The 23827-nt window shown below is 34.8% G+C and overlaps 1 protein-coding gene across 2 annotated transcripts in view; it reads left to right on the top strand.

Annotated features, from left to right (window-relative positions):
* Nucleotides 1-23827, top strand: part of LOC136028892 (protein FAM98A-like) — a 32849-nt gene that overhangs the window by 3795 nt on the left and 5227 nt on the right. The window contains exons 1-6 of one of the 2 annotated variants that reach the window (XM_065706854.1): nucleotides 955-1082; nucleotides 7253-7455; nucleotides 11383-11540; nucleotides 14401-14511; nucleotides 19199-19378; nucleotides 23391-23575. In XM_065706854.1, the coding sequence (XP_065562926.1) occupies nucleotides 970-1082; nucleotides 7253-7455; nucleotides 11383-11540; nucleotides 14401-14511; nucleotides 19199-19378; nucleotides 23391-23575 (950 nt within the window). In that variant the 5' untranslated portion in view covers nucleotides 955-969. Of the gene's footprint in view, nucleotides 1-954; nucleotides 1083-7252; nucleotides 7456-11382; nucleotides 11541-14400; nucleotides 14512-19198; nucleotides 19379-23390; nucleotides 23576-23827 lie in introns of those variants that run through there. The other variant, XM_065706855.1, reaches the window with a different exon arrangement.

The raw sequence follows: 23827 nt of genomic DNA on the forward strand, positions 1-23827 counted from the left end.
ATAGAGTATTTGTAGTGATCACCAATTTGACTTTCTTCTTTTGCTAGAAAAAAATAACAAGCAGGACATGTACATTTTAATAGTGGGGAGACAAAAATGTAGAAGGTTAATTTAGTTTATCCTTTAGAACCTGGAATTTCTTTATTATTTTCTGAATTTGGATTGCAATGTCTGAAAATTTTACAGTCAATCTTGTATCTTCATTCCAAGTTAGACCAGAAGTGATACTACTCCTGGTAGATTTGTGCTTAGTTCTATCAGTGTAAATTAATTGAAGTATTGTTGGATTGACTGAATATTCTCTACCGTATCTACTCTACCAACAAGTTTCAAGCCATTTCCATAGAGGCTTACTTTGTTGTCAAGGATTGTAGACACACCATTTGTGTATACATAGAATATAATAGGCCCTAAGACTACACCTCTGGGTACTTCACTTCCAACTTCAACCACCAAAGAGAAGAATGTCTTTTCTCCCCCATCAAAGATTCTAACTGTGTTTTTTGATTTGCTAAAAGTTGTGTCACCAATTTAACTGCATCCTCACTCCAGTGGCTTGCAGCTTAACTTTGAGTCTTTTATAGCAAACATTGTCTAAAGTTTTTTCCAAGTCTAGTAGTATTATAGGAACTGGAAACCATGTAAATCTTTTTGTTGGGTTCAACTCCTTCAGCCAAGTCTTTCAGTCTACCATAGTGACTGTAATTGAGGATATAGGACTTATGAAATTATAAGCAGTGGGGCTTGAGAGGAGACATTATTAGGTGGATAAATACAGAGATAAAGTAAGGTACTGTAAAATGCAGAGGCCTTGTTTTATAAAATTACAGCATTTTTGAATGCCCTCTATGAATAACAGCTGGTAATATGTGCCCCTGGATTCAAGCAGCTGTGATGTTATTATGACCTACCTACATTGCGACCTGGCCCTGTAATATTATGCAAATACACCTCAATCGGATAATTTTAATGAAGCTGACACATCACCATGATGTATGTACTGGCAGCAAAAACCAGACAAAATCTGGCAGCAAATGCAAAATTGCTGTTTCTGTGCAAAAGTGCAGCTGTGTGTATCTAAGGTTATTTGTCTCTTCTCATTTTAGTACTTATCAAATTGGGGACATTTTTATGAATAGCTTAAGCTCAAGGTATTAAATTTCACCCAATAAGATTGTTTAAATATTACAAGAAATAAAAGTGCAATATGACCAATTTTCAAAAATGATAACTATTATGTTAATAGTGTCCCAATTATGTTAATGCCCATAAAGTGACTTAATGCGCAATGTTTTTACTCATGTATTTGCACAATCCACTGCTTTGAATTAGACATCATATCTAAAGAAAATTATTTATTTATTTGTTGATACTAAATTTAATAATTTGTACAAACCTTGTTGCACTAGATATTATAGCATTAAAGACACACGCACACAAACTAGTAAAACATGCTTTATAACAACATACACATGTATAGAATAATGAATATCATGACATTCAATTGCATGGAGTTTTTTATTTTTTCTTTATTTTGATGTAAAGATTTTCCAAAAAATTACAATAGAAATATTTATGCACATACTTTAAAAGTTAGAAGTAAACAGTCATTGGAATCAAAAGGGACCAGAATTCCAATTTATCATTTTTTATCTTCATCCCCCTAGCCTGTTGAGATTTTATTTTTATAAATGGGTTAATGCTGAATTCTTGCTGGTTTAAAAATTAATAGTAAATGCAATTTTTTCGCCAATATCTGCAGCATGATATCATTTCTGTGAAATTATATAGGATACACTGCAAGCTTTTGCACATGAACAATTTTTTTTCACATTTATTGCAGTTGGCCAGTGGTGCAGACTTGATATCAATTTATTGGAGTTTCAAGCGTACTCTAGTGCTCATCTCCTCTGTGATTTTAATAGTTTATGGCAATTTATATCAATTTGCTCAAATTTTGGGGAGATTTAAAAAGTTTTTTGGCCCTTTTTTAGGAGTTCATAATTTTAGTACACTGATACATCTAATTGAGGGACTGTTGAAAATTATATGATTGTGTTCCAACTATGACAGTTGTAAATGTTCTGATTCCCCAATGTATGATCTTTGAAATGGTGCAGAATTTTTGAATTTTAGTAGATTCTTTAAGTTAAATTATGATATAATCTTATCACTTGATTCTCTGCTCAATGCCGTTTCCAGATATTGTGATCAGCACTGTAACATTTGTATCATAGTTAATTTTGTTGGTATTATAGCTAGTGTGGAAGAGCCATCTTGCCACAAGATTTCCATCAGATATTCAGTTTCTGTACAATATCCATGATGAGCTTCAGTATCTTGAAAAGTAGCTAAATTAAATATTAAAACTTTTAGGAATATAAGCAAAGCCTAAATCATGCCCCAAGTCAATAAGGTCTTTTAAAGCCGGCTTTACATCTCTATCCTTTCCTCTCCAAATGATACTGAGCTTACATAAACTTAGACAAGTTTTGTGTTCTGAAGGTACACCATTCTAATTAGATCTACAGTACTAATGAAGCCCAGGGAAAGGGATTGAGCTTTGTACTTTTGCTGAATTCTGATTCTTTAAGGTTTTAAAGACTTTCGAAAAAATTACTTTAAATTTTTTTTACTCTTAATATGGCCTAAGGTCCTACTAAGACCACCGGAATTGTGTTTTCAAAATCCAGAGCCAAAGAAATAAAAACTCAAGCCAAAATTAAAAAGATTTTTTTTTCCCAAAGTTACAGTTGCCATTGGACCTGTCTTCTGTCCAGTATTCTAGGCATTAGAACTAGAAAAGCAGTCAAGATAGGGACTTGAAAATATGTTTTTATGACCTACTAGAGGGTCTAGATCTATTCCTGAAAGTACTGTTTGCCAAATTCAACTGCTTTCCAGGGCAAGGTAATATTCAGTTACCAGTATTGCTGTGTAGTTGCTGAGAAACTGAAATTATTGTCAGATTCTAGATAAGTGGCTTTTCACTATCTGGAAAAGTAGTTTAGTTTGGCAAAATAACTTTCAGGAATGGTTTCAAGCCTAAAATGTGCCCCAGGCTTGAAAGGTATATTTAAGTATTTACCTCTACCCCTTCAAAGCACATTGACATTCAATTAACTTGGACAAACTTTGTGTTATAAAAGTGGAACTTTCAGGAACGGATCTATAGCACAAATGAAGCTCAAGGTAAGTGTTTTGTTTCTTATACTCTTGCCCAATGCTGATTCTAGTAGCTATCAAGATTTTATAAAAATATATTTTAAAAGTATTCTTCAAATTCTAATGCAGATTAAGATTCTTCTTATATCACTGGAATTACGCTATGTTTCCCAAATTTTGTAGATGAAGGAATACAGACTCAAACCGAAATTGTGAAACAATAATGTTCTCTGTCAACTTCAAGACAGTTTTAAGACCTGTCTACTATGCAACATTTAGGAGCTGTTTGAAAGTGTTGAAAATACATGACATTTCCATTATGTTCCATGTCATGGGACTTCAAGTTCCATGATTTTCTGCAGGCTCTAAATCCGTTCCTGAAAGTTTTGTCACCTGGCTCAACTATTCTCCAAGTCTGCGTACTTACAGCCTTCTAAAATTCGAATAAGTATGTATCATTATGAAGTACTCACTTTAATGAATTTGAGTTGAATGTACAACTTCAACAAAAACGCATCTCCATTTAATTTTTAACGAGTCAAACTTAATACTATTGGTAAACCACTTTCAACCAGTTAATGTTTAGTAAAGCTTAAACATGGATGATGGATGAGAACACGAGAACACTAGCCTTTCAAAGGGTTTGATACCACCCTTGTGGTAATTTATGTTTGGCTTCATTGTTCATTATGTATTTTTTTTTTCTATTTTTTCATTCATAATAATTTCTCCATGTCTTAGGTTTGATGCCGTATATAACATTATATATGTTTTTAAAGAATTATTTTTACTTTTCATGTATTTTATTATTTTATTAATATTTTTTTATTATTGTTATTTTTTTTACATACCATGACTAGAAGAACACACTAGTCTAAATATTGTTTTGCATTTGAAGACTCCCAATAAACACTTCAGTGTTTGTTTCCTGTACCAAGGAAAAGTCCTTTGATCTTTTCGTGCAAACAGGGGAAGTCCCCTCTTGACTTTGGTCTGAAGGCTCCTCCCACCCACACACATGCATTCATAGAATACATGTGTTTCCTTTTTTCCTGTGTTCAGTGCTCCCTCCCCCCTAGTGTTGAACTCAGCTGTACCTATTTATTACTCTAGCATAAATTAAGCAATTTGTTGACAATGTTCTGCTAAATCTGACATTATTGCTTTACATAATGGTAATTTTTTATATCTAACATCAAGAAATCCCCTCAAGTGATGGAGCCCCTCTGTTTTCTTGTAATAGTACCAAAGTTATCTGACATTATCTTCAATTTAAAGGTGCAGAATTTGGGTAATTTTATGGATTGAATCCCAGTCAAGGACACAAACTAAAACCCACAAATTCTTACCTTCAATGCACACTAGAGAATTCTTACACAAATCTAAACCAAAAAGCAGGGCTTGTATGAAAATGCGGTTTGATGAAAACTTGATATGGTTTATATTTGGTGATGTAGTATTACTACTACTAACAACTCACTGCAGCAACAAGCTGCCTGAAGCCAATACAGCTACGTACGCTCCTCCTCCATCCGAATCTATTATATATATATATATATATATATATATATATATATATATATATATATATATATATATATATATATATATATATATATATATATATATATATATATATATATATATATACTAGCTTTTGGGGTGGCGCTTTGCGCCACCCCAACACCTAGTTAGTGGGAGTGCATCGCGCCCCCCCCCCCGCGCGCGTAAGTTGTTACGTGCCATATTAGTTACGCGCCATTGTAGTTGTGTCCCTGTGTCCCACCTGTGAATATAGATAAAAGAGAAAAGATTTCTCTTTTCGTTATAGATATATATGTTTTTAACTACGTAAAACTTGCGAATATACAACATTCTTCGATGTCCCATTGTCTGTGCATATAAATAGATTGTCAGGTTTACCGACTCTTGAACATGCGCCATAAAATTGTCCACGGGAAAAACAATCTGTATTCAGATCTATACCTCATTATTCTTATGATGGCCCTTGAGCTTTGTTGATGGTGATTGCTAATCGAACATTCCCTGTGTCCCGGTCGTCATTTATATTCCCAGTATCCCGGTCGTCATTTGTGTCCCAGTGTCCCAGTCTGTAATTTCTCTTTGAGCATCCCGTTCGTCATTTATATTCCCTGTGTCCCGGTCGTCATTTGTGTCCCGGTGTCCCGATCTGTAATTTATCTTTGAGTGTCCCGGTCGTCATTTATATATCCCGGTCGTTATTTGTGTCCCAGTGCCCCAGTCTGCAATTTCTCTTTGAGTCTCCCGGTCGTCATTTATATTCCCTGTGTCCCGGCTTTTAGTTTTCTTTTTCTCCTTTATTTTTCAGTTTTTTTCCTTTTTTTAGTTTTTTTTCTTTTTCAGTTTTTATTTTTTTAGTTTTTTTATTAGTTTTTCTTTTTTTTTCTTTTTAGTTTTTTTTTGTAGTTTTTACTTTTTTTAATTATTTTTTTAGTTTTTTCTTTTTTAGTTTTTAGTTTTTTTTTGTTTTTTTTTAGTTTTTTAGCTTTTTTAGTTTTTTTTTAGTATTTTCTTATTAGTTTTTTTTGTAGTTTTTACCTTTTTTAGTTTTTTTTCTTCTTTCGTATTAATGCTAAAGCCAAGGTTCAAACCTGGAGCCTCTCGGACCTAGAACCTGAAACATAACGCTTTACCAACTCAGCTACTTCGGCTTGAATACATTCGTTTTGAGCAGCTTCCTCGGGTGTTGCCATTTTAGGTTCTTCAGTCATTTTACAATTAGAAATTTCTCTTTCAACGATCTTCTTACAATTAAAAATTTGTCTTTGGACGATATTCTTAAATACCTGTGTCCTGGTCGTCATTTATATTCCCTGTGTCCCGGTCGTCATTTGTGTCCCGGTATCCCAGTCTGTAATTTCTCTTTGAGTGTCCCGGTCGTCATTTATATTCCCTCTGTCCCGGTCGTCATTTGTGTCCCGGTCTGTAATTTCTCTTTGAGTGTTTTTTCTTTTTAGTTTTTTTTTAGTTTTTTACCTTTTTTCTTTTTTTCAGTTTTCTTTTTCTTCTTTATTTTTCAGCGTCACTATGAAATACATATCACCGAACCTTTGTTTTTTTTAACTAAAATCTGGTAGGCATTGATGACCTATCCAAGTCAAAATCCCAAACCCAATCATCATCGCTATCATTTTCAGTTTTGATATGTTTTGACTCTCGCTGTCCAGGTGGATTTTCATCTAACTGCGCGATTTTGCGTTCTTTAGCCGCAAGCCTGTTTTCTTGCTGTTCTTGTGATTCCTCGGCACGCTTTCTTTTCTTACTTTCTCTATCAGCCGCAAGTTTTTTGGCATAGACTCTTTGAGCAGCTTCCTCGGCTGTTGCCATTGTAGGTTCTTCAGTCATTTTACAATTAAACATTTTTCCGTCCACGATCTTCTTACAATTAAAAATTTGAACGTCTTTGAACGGTTTTCTTAAATACTTTTAGCCTTCTTTTTTCACTTTCTCTTTTAGCAGCAAGTCTGGTTTCGCGTTGCTCTTGTGATTCCTCGGCACGCTTTCTTTTCTTACTTTCTCTATCAGCAGCAAGTTTTTTGGCATAGACTCTTTGAGCAGCTTCCTCGGCTGTTGACATTGTAGGTTCTTCAGTCATTTTACAATTAAACATTTTTCTGTGAACGAATGTCTTAAATACCTCTAATGACGTCATCGTCATAATGATGACATGACGACCTGATGACATGACGTCACTCGACACACACACACAGACAACTTATTTATTTATATATATATATATATATATATATATATATATATATATATATATATATATATGTATATATATATATATATACATATACATATATATATATATATATATATATATATATATATATATATATATATATATATATTGTATATATATGTATTGTTGTATCTTCCACTAATAAAGATGCAAATATGTCAACTCAACATTTATATTCTTGACCCTCTCTCCATCTTCCTTTGAAAATCATCTGTATAGCTCCTATATCTCCTTGAACATGTGTGTATCTATTCTATTTTCAAAGACGTAGTTGCAATCTTGGCTTCTTTTTTTCAGATTCCAAGAAAACTTCCAGTCAGATGATTTGGAAAAGATTTTGAAATGTAGCCTTGCTGGGGAACAGTTTACAACAGTTATTAATTGGATCTCATTGAAGCTAGCTAAGATAGGCAAAACAGAAGAAATAGTCCATCCTGTTGCCTCTGAGCTTGAAGTTGACTCTTTCTTAATTGAATTGTCCTCTCTTTTGAGGGAACTTAGTAAGTGCATTTAAATCTGACAGTTAATTGTTTTCACGAACTTCTTTAATGGATTTTTTTTCCTATCAAAATTTCAATTGTGGTAAAAAGCTTTGTTATTGCTTAATCAGTATTTTTGCTGAAATATTCAAATATGTCTTGTAAAGTATTTGAAATTTGTTTGACATGCCTAAGACATCAAAGGGAAAGTAAGAAATATTTAGTTGGTAATATTAAACTGTCCCATAAATTGGATAAGTGATGCTGGTAAAGATTATCTGAAAGGTGATTCATTTCTCTTTCTTGAGATAATTATTTATGAATCCTGTCAACTGTTTAAACATCTTGTCTTTTGTCAAGTGTTAACAACTATCAAATAGAAGAAACAGAAAATATTTGACACAAACTTGTAACACCAAATCAGACAAAATATGGTCTCTAAAGCAGCATTTGATATATTTTACATTATAAAACAGAAAAGAAAAAGTCATGTAAAAATAGTTTTATTTGTCTATGAAGGGATACATCAGCTTTAAGATATATCAAAGATTTCAATGTAGCTGCCAATAGACACAGCTTTGGAGCTGGTGTTTAATAGGATTTTAAACTTCCGGCTGTTTCAGCTTGCCTCTAGGATCTATGTTGCCTAAACAGTAGGTAAATAGCAAGACTTCTCCTCTATCCCATTCCGTTTTCAGCTTCACTCTTCACTCCTTCCCTGAACTTCCACTCCTGCAGGTAGTCTGAATGAGAGGCAAAGCTGGCATATTCCTTTTTCACGATTGTATAAAAATGATGTAATTTTCACTTGTTAGATTTTGTATATCATCCCTCCATCTATCCCAGGATTGAACTAAGGTAGATAGCCATAGAAGTAAGGAATGATCAAGGTTTTTGGTTTGACTCATGACAGAAAATGTTGACTGGACTTGTATGCAAGAAGTGGTAACTGAATCCGCTTGGACTCGCAGGCAAACAAGTGACCTAAGCCTAATAGGCTTGCCCGCTTAGAGTCTCAGACAGACTTCCGGATTTTAGGTTTGACACATGACATACAAGTCCCCTGGATTCGCGGGCGAATGGGTAGACCTATAGGTTTCCAAGTGTTTTGGTAAACGTCTTGGGCAAACGGCAGGAGTAGCTATGACTCTCCAGTTGGGCAAATACTTGTGTGTTAGCTTTTGGAGAGCCACTCCAACCTAGAGTTTCGGACAGGTTGACCAAATTTTAGAATTGACACATGACCATTAAGTCGCCTGGAAATAAAGGCAAATAAGTGTCCAGTCCAAAGCCTAACAGGGCTTGGCCACCTGCCTTGAGTGTCAGGTTAGGTTAGGTCATCCCATTTGCGGTCATGTTCCCATCCCATTTGAGGATGTCCTGCTGTTTGTTTAGCCGTAGGTGGATAGCCATAAAGCACAATTGTTTGCAACGTAGCATTCTTCAAAAGTAAAACATGACCTAACAATCTTAACCTTTCTCTTATCATAAATTCAATTGCCATAACAGTATATGCACACAACCATGACAGTAGAGAATATAAAAATGGATAATAATTATTTCTAGTATAATTGGCACTTCAAATTAGGTGTTAGACAACTATTGCTGATAACCAACAACGCTCTGACTAGAAGAACACAATTTAAACTTTCTGTTAGCATTGCAGCACAGAAAGTTCAATGTCTAAATACTTTTGTCATTTATTTTAGGCATAAGATGCTATATCATTTTATTTAAACTTCCCCTCCCTCCTGCACTAATACAATGTAGGAACATACATTAAAATTAAAGAAAAAAAAATTACAAAGTAATTACATAATTAACAGTTCAAGTTTGCTATTTAGACAAATATTAATAATAACCAACAACATGCTGAATAGAAGAAAAAATAATTTAAATATTTTTTTGCATTACAACACGGGAATTTTTTATACATCAGACACTACCAAATTCAATTTAAACTTCCCTTCTCCCATCCCTCTCCTATTCCAAGGTAGGAATATACATTAAAATGAAAAAAAAAATAAAAAGTAGATAATAGATAATTTAATAATTGGCAGTTCAGATTAGCTGTTAGACAAATATAGGTGATAATTCACAACATGCTCATTAGACGAACATAATTTGCATTTTCTGTTAACATTATAACACAGAAAGTTTTATGTCTAAACAGCTTTGTTAAGTATTTTAGGCACAAGATACTATCAAATTCAATTTAAATTTCCATCCCCCCCCCTCGTCTAAGGTAGCAACATGCATTCAAATGAAAGAAAAACTAAAAAAGTAGATAATAATTAATTCTACAATTAACTGTTATACAAATCTTCGTTTTAATGGGTTTTTTTTGCTCTGCTCATTATATAAGCTGATTGTGCAAGAATTTGGAAATTTGTATTCATAATTTGTCAAGTTGTAGTACAACAGTTAACTAGAATTGACCAATACTATGGCCGAAAAATATAACAGAGAAAGGAGTATGTGACATTAAATTGTCTAGACAGTTTAATGTCACAATGAAAGGGTCATAGAAAAGAGGAATATTAGGCCAAAGTAATCCTAACTTTTAACCCTTTAAATATTGCAAAATTTTCAGCCCAACATTTCAATTGCAGGATTTACATGGTAATTTCAAACATTACAAAATTTAGCATCAATAGCCAATATATTTAACACCCTGTACATAAAGTAGATAGTATCTTTAAATATTGATATTGCGTTTTGGCTTAAAAATTTCAAAAGTGTCTCAAGAACACAAGGACAAATATGTCCCTTATTCTTCAGAGATTTAAGGCTTCAGGGAATATTTGTTGTATAATATAGGGAATATAGATGATAATGGAATATTCTTTTCAGGGCTCAATATAGGATTTAAACATACTCTTTTAAGAGTTTTTCTTGAGGATAGCCCTTGTATGGGGGACTTCTCCTTGGGTAAGGTGGAGAGGAAGACTGCAGGGTTCCTATTTTCGCAATTTTTATCCTTTAACGTTTTTTATGAATTTCCTGACTTGGCAAGGAGGTGTATGTCTTAGCACTTCTCCAGATTTTATCCCTATCTTGGACAGTTTCTCTACAATGCCTAATCTACATTGTATGGTTAGCCCAAATATAATCTTTCAGATAAAGGGAGGATAAAACTGGGATCTAAAAATACAGGTTTTGTGGCTGATAAATATCTGTCTGTTTGATTAAACCCTATCTTTGTACTCTACAATTGGTTCGCTGAAGTTAACCCATATGTGACAGTCTTTCTCAGGGCACATGACTTTCTTGGATTATCTATTTTTGTACATAGAGAGCTAAAACCTATGCTTGGTAGTTCACAAACCTGTTGAATTTGAATACGTCAATTTGTCAATATTGTTCCAGTTTTGGGTGTTCTCCCTTTTTTTTTAAATTATGTACGAATTTCTTTTGTTAATAGCTGTTGATATAAACCTATAACTATATGTAGCTTTACGATATATTAAATTACATGCCCGGCGTTAGGAGTGTATATATTGTTATTAAGCTTCGATTTTCTGGGGTTTTCTCAGTGGACGACTACTTGAGTTTAAAGTCTTGCCATGTCCCCATTTTCTCCAATGTCTGTATTAGAGTAAGTTATCACTAGTAGGCCTAATATTTAGGACAACATTTCTCTTCTCTTTTTATTTACTGTGGCATATCAACAGTTATTAATATAAGACAAATTATGCATAATTTAAAAAAGGGAGCAAAATGCTCAAAACTGGGAGTAATCTCGAAAAAATTACAGAGTAGAATTTGACTGGTTTGTAGACTCCCAAGCATAGTTTTCATCCTCAAAGTACGAAAGTACATAATCCGAAACGTAAATTTCTCTTTTGTGTTCTTTATTTTTCCCTTTTCTTTCCTTTTTTCCTTTTTTGTTATTTCCCATTCCTTTTACTCTGCTTGTCTTATTGTGTTTTTGTTGAACTATTTCAGGATGTCCCTACTCTATTATCATTGAAGGATCTCTTAAGGAGAATCTCCAAAAACGAGATGCAAGACTACTGTTGCTTTTTTTCCTTTCGTCAGAGCTACAGGCCTCTGCTATGATTTTAGCTGATGCTCCCGTTGATAAAAGCATGCAGATTGAAATTGTGAGTACTTTGAATACAAATGCTTAGCTTTCACACAATAAGATAAGATAATATTTTCAAAAGATTTAATAAATTTATTTAGTTTTTAAGTTTTAGTTAAAACAGAACAGAAACAACCAAAACAATAATACAAACGTTAAAAATTAATCAAACAAGAAATCTATTAAATAAAAAAATGGTAAATACAAAATTAACTCAAATTAATAAAATATAACATTCAAAAGTTTTGTAACGATCTTTGTACAATTAATAACGGAAAAATGAAAGAGGGGGGGGGGGAGTAAGATATGCTTTATCGATAAACGACTATTAAAATCTATGAAAAATAACTGAATCCACTTTCCAAGTCAATTTTTTTTAAATCGAAACATTTGGAATAAAAAACAATACAAGTCAAAACGTAACGATCGTAACATTTCGTAACGATCTTTGTACAAATAATAGCGAAAAAACGAAGAGTGGGGGGATAAGATGTGCTTTATTGATAAACGACTATTACAAGCTACGAATTCACTTTCCAAGTAAAAAAAAAAAATTTAATCGAAACATTTGGAATCAAAACATAATACAAGTCAAAACCATTAAGAATAAGAGAACCTGACAGAAATATTGATAACTGGAAAATGATTATTTAAAAGATTAGAATAAAAAGTAGAGCTCAAAAATTGAAAAACATTAAAAAAGAGCCAAAGAAACATCACAAATGGACAAAACGAAAATTGCAACAGAAAAGGATGAAAAGGGTAAATTTTTTAACTATTCATGTATGCAGTGTTTTCTCTTTTGTATTTAATATACTCCATAACTATCCTTTTGCATATGATGCGGATTAAAAGTAAATTATTATTATTATTATTATCAATAACTATTGGCGGATGAAATTCCTCATGCTATTTTTTGATTCAATTTTGAATTTTGTACGGCAAGGTTTAAAAAGAAACTCGACTTCTTTTTTTTATCTCATAGTTTAAAAAAAGAAAAGAGAAAGAAAACCCTAGAGGAGTGGCAACTCTGTCACTGAGCGACAGCTAATGCCTCATTTCTAGCTGTTTTAATGTTTTTGTTGTTTTTTTCTGTCTTAAATTTACCGTATTAGCAAGTTCAATTAATTCAAAACTTGAGGTTGGACAGCGAATAACCTACAAGCATACCGGTAATTGGGAAAAATGCTAATTCTTTTGGCCGTATTCAGCAGAAGGTTAGGGGCTTTGAACTATGTTGAAGGTATGATGAACTATGAACTATGATGAAAGTTCAAGAGATCTTACTCAATTGCAGGTAAAAGGGTGGTGTTTCCACAGGTTGGTTTAAACATAACGCTGCTATTATGAATAATTTTACATTTGATCAGGACCAAGCATAACCGAAAAAGAAAACAGACTGAGAGGAAAGACCCAGTTACGTTATAAGACCCTATTTTCGATTTTTTTTTTTTTCATGGTCTCGGTCTGGTCATGCTTAAGTCGTTTTCTTCTATTGCTCATGGATATGGTAGTTCTAGGTTACCCTAGGTTCATATTACTAGGTTGTCCTAGGAATGTCCAGTTTCGAAATTTCGAATACGAATTCCTTCAGATCCTTTGATACGTAAATTTTTGGTTTCCTTCGTTTATTTGACAAGATTGAATGAAGGTAACAAAGACTGAGACAACGATGCGAGCGAAAGAAGTAGTTTATTTTGACCCCCGCCACCACCACCATCAAAAAAGAAAGCCTTTGACTTTAAAGTTAGTATATTTAACTAAACTAATTGGTTGTTTTGCTTTTCTTGTCTTCGATTTGCCGTATAATTGAAACCCTGTACCCTTGGTATCCATGGCACTCTTGTAATTTTCTATAAATTCACTACTGCTTGAGTCTGTGAAGCTTTTACTGCACTCAAATTTTCGAAATTTTTAAATTTCTTATATATTCTCAAAAAATAACCTGATTTTATCAAAAGAGGAGAATAGGCTAAAATTAAGAATCTGTTTTGATTGTTCCGTTAGAGATTTATTTTATCTAAATCACTCTCAATTATCATAGTTGTCACTAAGGAACGTTGTTTCATTTTTCTTTCACTTTCCTACTATTTTCCTTGCATAAGGAAGCTACAACAATTTTGGCTGCTATAACCAAAAACAGAATACGCTATTTTAGTGGAGGATCGATATATATATATATATATATATATATATATATATATATATATATATATATATATATATATATATATATATATATATATTAATGAGTACATTGATGACGCTAAGCTGGACCATATCCTCTGCATCTGCACATTGACGTTTCAAATAACAATGTACTAAATGGAATTCCTTGGCGATGGAAATTCAAGCTGTTCTCCAGCAGCAATACAAATCAAAGCCAATTGACGTCTCTTAGCACAATCAGAAAGTTTGCTTGTTTTTTATAGTGTTACTTTGTATGGGTGTTTATACCGCCTGTATAGTTCCAGGTACTGGTGGAACTTGTTAACCAGTTACTGGTTGAAGTCATTCTTCCATTTTGCTGTTTAATTCAATGAGTAATCTATACTATCTGGGGCGGTAGAAATTCATGTAAACGCTGCGTCAAAGTTTCATCCATTGCTTTCTACTTTTTTAGGAGTTAGCACAACTTTTTGAATATATTGATAACAATTGCTTATTTTGAAAGTTGAATCTAAAAGCATCTCCTTGGGCTTTTAGAAGCCCCACCACCAAGTCTAGCACAACCTAAACTTGAGTGCTGGGAACTTTTGCTGGTCAGTACTGGATATTGTCAGCACTGACACTAATCATTATTTCTGCGGGATTTAATGCCACTTTTCAAATATACTCGTAAAATCTTCTTAGACCAGTAAGATTTCTTTATTTTCCAGGTTGAATCTGAAACCGCAAAGAATTTACGATTGGCATTGCAAGGACTGGGGTTATCAAAACCACCTACAAATATTTCAGCTAGCCAGCTCTTTGGAAAATTAGAATCTAAGGTAAAATATTGGATCAATACTTTTAAATAAACAATAAGTCAGTTTTGCGCCTCATGAGTGGAAAGCTTAAGCAATTTCCATTTACTTTCCACATTTGTCAAAGTTATTCTGTTGGATTAGGAAATATATCCGTCCGACGGATTTGGATCCATTTTATTTAATATTACGAGCCCCCCTTAAGGGGATCTCTGATTGAACCCTCAAGAATGATGACTTTCAGCATTCTTGGTGCAGTAGTATAACCCCTTCTCTTTGGCTGTGGTAAGTCTGAATCTTAGATAAGACAAATTTTCGTCCTAGAGAAGACTAGAGAAACTTAAAGGTCGAAATTAACACACGTAGAAAAAAAAATAATTCGTTTTCAAAATGGACAAAAAGTAAAAAAAAATTTTTTTGAAAATCTGTGAATGGAAGTGGAAACTGGAATTACTGTAGAAAAAATCACCAACGCTATCTATCATACGTTCCTTGGCATTTTTCAAACTTGGTATTCTTGGCAGTTCATCACTTTTTTTAATAAAAAAAAAAAATGATTATGTTTTTTCATAAACTGAGATAAGACATTTGTTATACACTAGTTTTTCCAATTATTACCTTAGACCTTAGATCCTCCTGTGCCTCCAGAGGCGCCCAGGGCGTCCAAGAAGAGTCTCCAGTCGTCTCTGAAGCTTGCGGCTGCGACGATGTCTTCCCACTCCGGCTGTATTGAGGCGTGAAGGTGCCGCAGGTCGTTGTTGTAGGTACGACGGAGTGAATTTTTGGGTCTTCCTCTTTGGCGTGTGCCTTCGGGTAACCAGAAAAAAGTAGACTTGAAAATTCTGGAATCGTCCATGAGCAGCACGTGTCCGAGGTAGCTCCATCTGCGCCTTCGTATGGTCTCGATGAGGGACGGTTGACCTGTAATTTTTCTAATGTGCTCGTTCGGTACATTCTGGGTCTAATGAATGCCGAGAAGTCTACGTAGGCACAAGTTTTCAAACGACTGAATTCTCCTCTCGAGCCCAATTATAGTAACTATAATATTTCTGCCTTATTCTTATACTATAGAATGCCAGGAAATGCCAAACACTAGATGGCAGTGGCAATTGTCATAACACGAGCACCAATTTCCACTTCTTAAGTTAACCGTGCTCTATGTTACAGCCCAGTTGGTTAAACTCAAGACTCAATTCATTTGTCTAATCTGTTTTCCTGCAGCTTAGTTAGCCCTCAAGGTGCTTAAATGCTTGCATTGTTTTGACGTTGGTTGTACTTATCTATTTGCCTGCACAAAATTTGGAAATCCAGATCTACAGCATCGAGATTTTATTTTTACTGTATCCTGGTGATTTACCGAAAATCTTCCTTATAGGCAAATTGACGTTGATAAAAGTTGAGAAAATGTGTGGCATATTCTCGGCCACTTTCATGTAACATTTATGTTGTGTGGTAGAGAACTTCGCCTTGTAAAGAACAACATTTACTCCACTGTAAACACAATTTAAAGTTTCGAATGGGGAGAAATCCTATTGCAGGACAGGCTCTAGTTTTAACTTTTCAAAACTGGAAAAAGTTTTGGTGATCCTATATTAACTTACATTATTTAGTGTGCATTCCCAAGGCCAGAACATGATTTGCGCTTTACTAAAAAAAAATTAAAACTTTTCACTTTTATAACTTTAATTAATCAAATATTATTTAATATTTTAAGGAATAAATATCAGCGTATGTATATTAAGCTGACAATACACATTCATTTGTATTTTCTTGGGAAATCATAGGGTTTGAACCCTACTAATGTCAATTTTTCCTCGTTTTGAGTTTGACTCGGTTATTTATTGTAATTTCTGTTCGTTTTGGTTTTCATTATTTATCAATAGTGATTTGTGGCAGTTTTACGCTTGGTAGATTGTTTGATTTTATTTTTGCTCATTTCTATGGCACTTGGTATTTACCAAGTGCGGACGCTGGGGAGTTGGGGGACGGTTAATTCGGAAAAGTTAAAAAATGAGGTATTTTTAACTTACGAACAGGTGATATTTGATATTTACGAAATTTGATGTTTAGAAGGATATCATGTCGCTGAGCTCTTATTTTAAATCCCGACCGGATCCGGTGACATTGGGGGGAGTTGGAGGGGGAAACCTAAAATCTTTGAAAACACTTAATGTGGAGTGACCGGGATGAAACTTGGTGGGAAAAATAAGCAAAAGTCTTAGATACGTGATTGAAATAACTGGAACAGATTCGCTCTCATTGGGGGAGTTGGGGGGAGGGTTAATTCTAAAAAATTAGAAAAAATGAGGTATTTTTAACTTACGAAGGAGGGATCGGATCTTAATGAAATTTGATATTTAGAAAGATATCATGTCACGGAGCTCTTATTTTAAATCCCGACCGGATCTGGTGACATTGGGGGGAGTTGGAGGGGGAAACCTAATATCTTGGAAAACACTTAGAGTGGAGGGATCGGGATGAAACTTGGTGGGGAAAATAAGCACAAGTCTTAGATACGTGATTGACATAACTGAAACAGATTCGCTCTCATTGGGGGAGTTGGGGGGAGGGTTAGTTCTAAAAATTAGAAGTTTTAACTTACGAAGGAGGGATCGGATCTCAATGAAATTTTATATTTAGAAGGACCTCGTAACTCAGATCTCTTATTTTAAATCCCAACCGGATCCATTGTCATTGGGGGGAGTTGGGGGGAGGGGGGGGTAACTGGAAATCTTGGAAAACGCTTAGAGTGGAGGATGAAACTTTCTGGGAAGAATAAGCACAAGTCCTACGTACTTGATTGACATAACTGGACTGAATCCGCTCTCTCTGGGGCAGTTGGAGGGAGTGTTAATTCGGAAAAATTTGAAAAATTGAGGTATTTTTAACTTAAGAACGGGTGACCGTTCGTGAGGTATTTTTAAATTTGATATTTAGAAGGAACTCATGTCTCAGAGCTCTTATTTTAAATCCTGACCAAATCTGGTGACATTGGGGGGGAGTTGGAGGGGGAAACCGGAAATCTTGGAAAACGCTTAGAGTGGAGAGATCGAGATGGAACTTGGTAGAATAAGCAAATGTCTTAGATACGTGATTGACGTAACTGGACTGGATCCACTCAATTTTGGGGAGTTAGGGGGGTCCAGTGCTTTGGCTAGATCGGTGCTTCTGGACGTGCTAGGACGATGAAAATTGACAGGCGTGTCAGGGACCCGTACAAATTGACTTTATAAAGTCGTTTTCCCCGATTCGACCATCTGGGATGGCTGAAGGGAGAGAAAAATTACAAAAAATGAGGTATTTTTAACTTACGAGTGGGTGATCGGATCTTAATGAATTTTGATATTTAGAAGGATCTCGTGTCTTAGAGCTCTTATTTCAAATTTCCACCGGCACTAAGCCTCTGATTTTCCTTTTAAATTAATCTATTGATTCTTAGAATTTCGATAGAGCTCATGCCATATGAGCTCTTGGCTCTTCCGACCTCGTCACAAGTGCCATATGATCTCTTAGCTTTGGTTGGTTTAATGGAGTTCTTTGCTTTTTTGAAAAACTTAATTTGTGGAATAAGTTTTTTTAAATAATTTTCTTTAAAACTCAAAGCGGATTGTGTACGTGTTCATAGTTTGGATTTAGAGATGCCATATATAACTAATGGGTCTTGGGCCTGCTCTACCCCTGGCCAAACAAGTATCGAAACAAGGATCCAAATATTAATCCGGGACGGGGAAGGGCAGGACAAAGGGCATTTCGGGTGTATCGTGATTTGCAAGGCTTCATTGGTAATAACTGACAATTTATGAATTTTCAATGGAGCAGAAATAGGGTTTAGAGTCTGAAATGTCTGAAACAGAAAGAAAATCCAATAAGTTAGGGGTTGAACCTTAATTTTGAAACTTTACTTTGTTATATTGTACATTGTATTGTATCAGATTAACGACGGTTCTTGACTACTAAGGTCCCTGGGTCGGCCCTGCAGTGCATTGCTGCAGCATGATTCGATCTCTGGGTCCCGTATTACCAAGCTAAGGTCAAACCCACTGCGCCACCACAGGACATTTATATTGTACATTAGATTATGTCAAATTGTCTTTGAGCTAACCCTGTGGTAGCAAAATGGCCTGATGCTCTGCTAGACTCACTGCTGCAAGGCTCGGCAACAAAGTTGCTACTTGCCCTTTAAAAAAAAAGACCCTGAAACTGAAAAGTCGATTTGACTCCCCATGCGTTAGCAATGGCTTCGGAGGATCTCTACAATGTGGTTTTTGGTTATGACGATTCCAATGCTGCAGTTTCCATTTCGACCCAGCACCGTTTTTGCGTTTTTCAAAATTCCCACAAAGCTATTTTCGGAATAAAATTTTACCATTAAGATTAATTAAAATAATAAAGTTACCATCATTAAATTAGCTTCAGACGAGGATTCTTTTCCACTTGACATTTTTTTCAAAACGCATTTTTAAATTTTCTGTTACTATGGGCTATGACTCGTTCTTTAGGAGGGTGTCTCTACGAAGGCAACCACGATCCTTTGAGCTATGGTTGTTTGAACATTTTATACCTGTTTTCTATAAAGTAAATATACCTGTGTAAATGCCATCAGTAAATAAAGTCCCACTAGAGGGCTCTTAGAAGTGCAGTAACTGTTTTTCAGAACGTGTCAGTTAAGACATGTAGCATTGGCGACATGTTCTCAATCTTTATTTTCTAGCTACGAGAAGTTGTTTCCAAGGCTCCGCCCACTATAATAAGTCAACCATTATTTACATACGGTTTGACAGAAAAACAGTGGTTCTTACTTCAAGCTATCTACGAAGATATGGTCAAAGAGTACAAGATGAGAAGGGAAACCCTATTGAAGAGAGTTGATGTTACCATTCAGAGTTTTACGGTAATGTAGTTTTTAGTTCTCATGTTGTTAAAATATATATCAAAGTAGTTTTATACAATAAAAATGGCCCCAAAAAAGGAAATTTGGTTTTTTGCCTAATTTTAGTACTAAAAAATATGAAATTTAAGAAAATTGTACGTAGTAAGTGCAAAAGTTGTACATCATATTCTGTTAAAATAGTTATTTTATGGACTTGCTTTAGCTTGAATGCACAGCTATTTGACATAGAACAATGCTCTGTGATTATTTCTTATGAACGAAATTGGTGATTTTAGAAGTAAATTTGTAAAAAACTGTATTTTTATTTACTCTAGCGCCGAAAACCGTCCTGTTTGCATGTGACAAATACTGTTATTCTATCCACCTAAAAAGTAATGAAACTGTCTATGAACAGGATTTTATTCCTCCGATTTTTAGCGATGTACCCCCTCTCCACGCACAACTTTAATCTCCTTATAAAAACTTAGGGTACTTGACTTCTCAACACCAGTAAGCCAAACCTAAATCTCCTGGACCCGAAGGTACGATTCTAATATACCAAGAAAATCATCGGGTTTGCAATAGGAACCCTGTTTTCATTTCATGCTCACGGAAAGCCAACATTATCCAGCAAGGCATTAACCTGTTTTTCGCCATGTTGCCTTTTTAGAAGAATGCAACGTCTCATTGCAAGCCGCCTTTAGACGGGCAAACATCTGCAACCAAAACTTAATGATCTGTGTGGTCCTCCTATGTCGCAGACTTGGTAAGTCCAGGTCACCTTTAAGAACCAAGCTGCTAAAGTTATTTTGTAGAACTACTACTTTTCTAAAATACATAAACTGCAGAGACTCCAATTGTCTCACCTTGGGGGCCCTCTCGACCCAAAAGTATAATCGGCAACTGGTAGGACTTTAGTCATGAAAAGGTACTTATGCATCTTCATGTTCATAATTCCTATCGCGTGTTTTTGTTGAAGAGCACGTGCGGCTGGCTTTCCACGAGAAATCATCAACTTAGTGGGTTCGATCTAGTTCCCACTTGCCGCGAGCATGAATTCCAAGTATTTGTATCGGGGGCTACTTTTATTTACTCATCTTTATAAGTGAACGAGAAATCATGGTATCTTCCGGGCTTCCTACTACCATTCTTCGATTCTAAGTAAGCTTCAGCTAAATTCAGCAGATTTTGGAGCTCCTCGGTTGACTTGGCCGCTAAAGCTGCGTCAGTAGTGAACAGTAAACAAGAAAACATGGTATTCGCTAGTGGGACAACCAGAGCCCATCTCTGTTTAAGGTACTCTACCAAACCATTAATATACAAAGTGAAGAGCTTTGGTAAGAGCGTACCTCCTTGACAGGCTTCTTAAAGTTCTGAATAGCTTATGTATGCCTTGCTTGACAGTAATATTACCGATAAAGTAATCTCATGCAAATTAACAATTTAATAAAAGGCCCAGGTAGCCCAGTGTTAACAAAGTAATGGAACAAGGTATGCCTATCAATAATATCGAATGGTTTTCCGAAGTCAAGGAAGGTGACATATAGCTTACCCTTCCCCTGCAATATTTTCCTATGAGAGCTTGGAATGTATAAAGACACGATCTGTAATTGAATTGTCTTTCTGGTATCTACCTTGCCTCTTTCTGATAATGTTACCCTTATCTAGCCAGAACTCCAAAAATCAAAATCTTATTTAAAATAAATTTACTTTTTTACCAAAAAAATATTGCTTCTCCGGGGTACGGTGCCATATCTGACTGACTTTTCTGCCTGATTCGCTGTGGTTCATTCTTTACTATTCTAACTAAGAAAATGCCATAGGCTTTTTCCTGTGTGTTATAATAAATAATTAATCAAGGTTGAAGAAAGGATTTGAAAAGGGACCCCAAGCACCATGACTGCGTCCCTGGGCTACAACACTGAGCCTTAAGATTGTTTCATCAAGTAGAGACTCTTACAAAATAAAAATGAATTGGTTAGTGGATCTACCTGGAAAGTTAAACTAAGAATTATATTATCAAGTTGATAAAATGTGTATAAGTGGTTCAAATCAACAGAATAACCTGTAATGGACGGGATTATTGGAGGTTTTTTTAAATTTAAATTTATTTGTTATTCTGTCGGTGTTTATTGAAAAATCACATTTTTTGCATTTCAATAAAAAAAGAGCATGTTTAATAGGCCTTGAATGGCTAGTTTGATTGCGGTACATTTAGTTGCTGGAATCATGGTTCCAGCAATAGCTGGAACCTAGTAAAGAGTGAACCACGGCCCAAAGTAACCAAAAGTTTAATAATGCATTTTTAAGAAAACTGTATAGTGATACGAAATTTCTGTTTATAGCTGATTCAGGAATGGTTATTACTACTTAAATTAATGTTAGTATTAAATTGTTATTTTGAACACAAAATTTGTAGGAATTTTAAAAAAGAACCCAAACTCCTCGGAAATGGTGTCGGATCCAAAGGAAAAGTACGCCATTGAAAATGCCATTGTTGAAAACCCTATTCAAGACACAAACGTCTTGAACAACAGGAAAAAACGCTTGTTTGCATGGCTAGCACCGATCACCACTTTTTTTTTTCTTCGCCGCTAGCGGGGCACTGGAACATCATAGATACCTGTTTAAGGGCTCATTTAAAAGTTGATGTTTCTATTTAATTGATTTAATAAATTTGACTTGACAATGCGACCATAAGGTGCCATATGACTCCCAAAAAGTGTACTTTTGGTGCCGTTATCGGATCAGAAAGGCTGGGAAAAATGAAACGAGTACCATCATAATATCCATGATTAGAAACCATAATTCTAAGGCTTACAATCCCACTTCTTCTGTATTCCTTCATCTCAACCCAACAGAAAATGTTCAACTAACAATATATAATTAATGTCAACAATTTTATTAACAAAAAGGAACCTCAATGTGACCACAAGTCGCACTAAAGCAAAAAAAAAGTATATAGAAAAACAATATATCAGCTAGAAGGACAAATAACCTTCACTTGGACCTTTATTGTACCAGATCCTTGTAGAAACCTTTTGATACGATTCTTTAGTTATGGTACACTTTCTGCTTGATAAACGAAATATGGAACCAAATTCCAAACTGATGGGCCTGTATGTCTTGTCAAATGGTTCGCTCCCTTTATGCTCAGTGGCTCAGATGTAAGACTAGCAGCATTCCTATGCGAATAATCATTATAAAACGAATTGAAGTTAAAAATGTTCTATAAAAAATCTAGTGCAAGAGCATTCAGATGCTGAAATACAACAACTCTCATTTTATGTTCTCTTACTTCACCAGCATTAAAAATAATAAGATTTCTTAGAAAATGATTTCGGTGCTAACAGTACCACGATCATATCTGCCTATCAACCTTATAGCCAATTCTGCAGAAGTTTCAATTGCTAGTTTTTTTAATTTTGGTAACTATGGGCCGAGGGTAGTTCCTTGCGAGTGTGAACAAATTGGTTATCTAAAAATTTATATTTGATGTTTTGTAGGGCTAGGGGTGAATGGGTAGTCAGAAGGGCACGTAAAAGAGGCTAAAATTAACCTCGATTCTTGAAAGGAGAACTAGAACTTCTAATTTCTAGTTGAATGATAGCTCCTCGGATGGTTTAAGGACACACATCCCGTGCGACATGGCTGGGAAAAATAAATAAATTATGCATTAAAGACCTGTGTACTTTTTTAATGCAATCAATAACAAAAAGTTATGTTCATTCTAGGACACATTAGGATAGTTTTTGAAGAACATGATTCAACATCCAATAAAGATAAATAAAAAATTGAAGGTTGAACAGTAGGTTTACAAAAAAAAGGGGGGGGGGGTAATTTGACAGAATGCAAAACCCATTGAATTTAGAAGATTCACGCAGAAGTATAAACAAAAATAAACTTATATAACAAATAGAGCAATTGACAAATGAAAAGTGTCCTATTTTTTTTCAATTTATGTTACATCTGTCAGGTTTGTTGTTTTTACCTTTTGTATTCGCATTAATGCATTTGTTATCGTTCTGCCTAGTGGTCATCTCGTGTAAAAGGAAAGTTGGACGAAATTGCCAAAGTTTATGGTCAAATGCGGTCAGAAATGCATCCTGAGCCAGGAGTGAGACTTGCGCACATTTTGGCCGCACGTCAAGACCTTGCCATTCTTGAAAAGACAACTAGCGCCTCAGTTCGTGAAAAAACCAAAACTGATATCAATAGGTATGAGCTTCAGTATTATTTTTTTCTGGTTTAATAAAACAAACAGGGCATAAGTAAGATTTTACTTCAAGTACGGGTATTTTTGTCACCCTCCGTGGTTACGCAGGAGTCTTAGTATTTTAAGAGGTCTCGGCAGATTTTTCCACTGTTAATTCTGAGAATTTTGTGTTATTGTTAAGTTCAATCAAATAGTTTTTCCAGAATTATTTTGACGTCAACTTTTCTTCCTTCAAATTGTTTGGTAAACCAAGA

Source organism: Artemia franciscana, chromosome 7 (genome assembly GCF_032884065.1).
Source record: "Artemia franciscana chromosome 7, ASM3288406v1, whole genome shotgun sequence".
NCBI classification, from domain to species: domain Eukaryota; kingdom Metazoa; phylum Arthropoda; class Branchiopoda; order Anostraca; family Artemiidae; genus Artemia; species Artemia franciscana.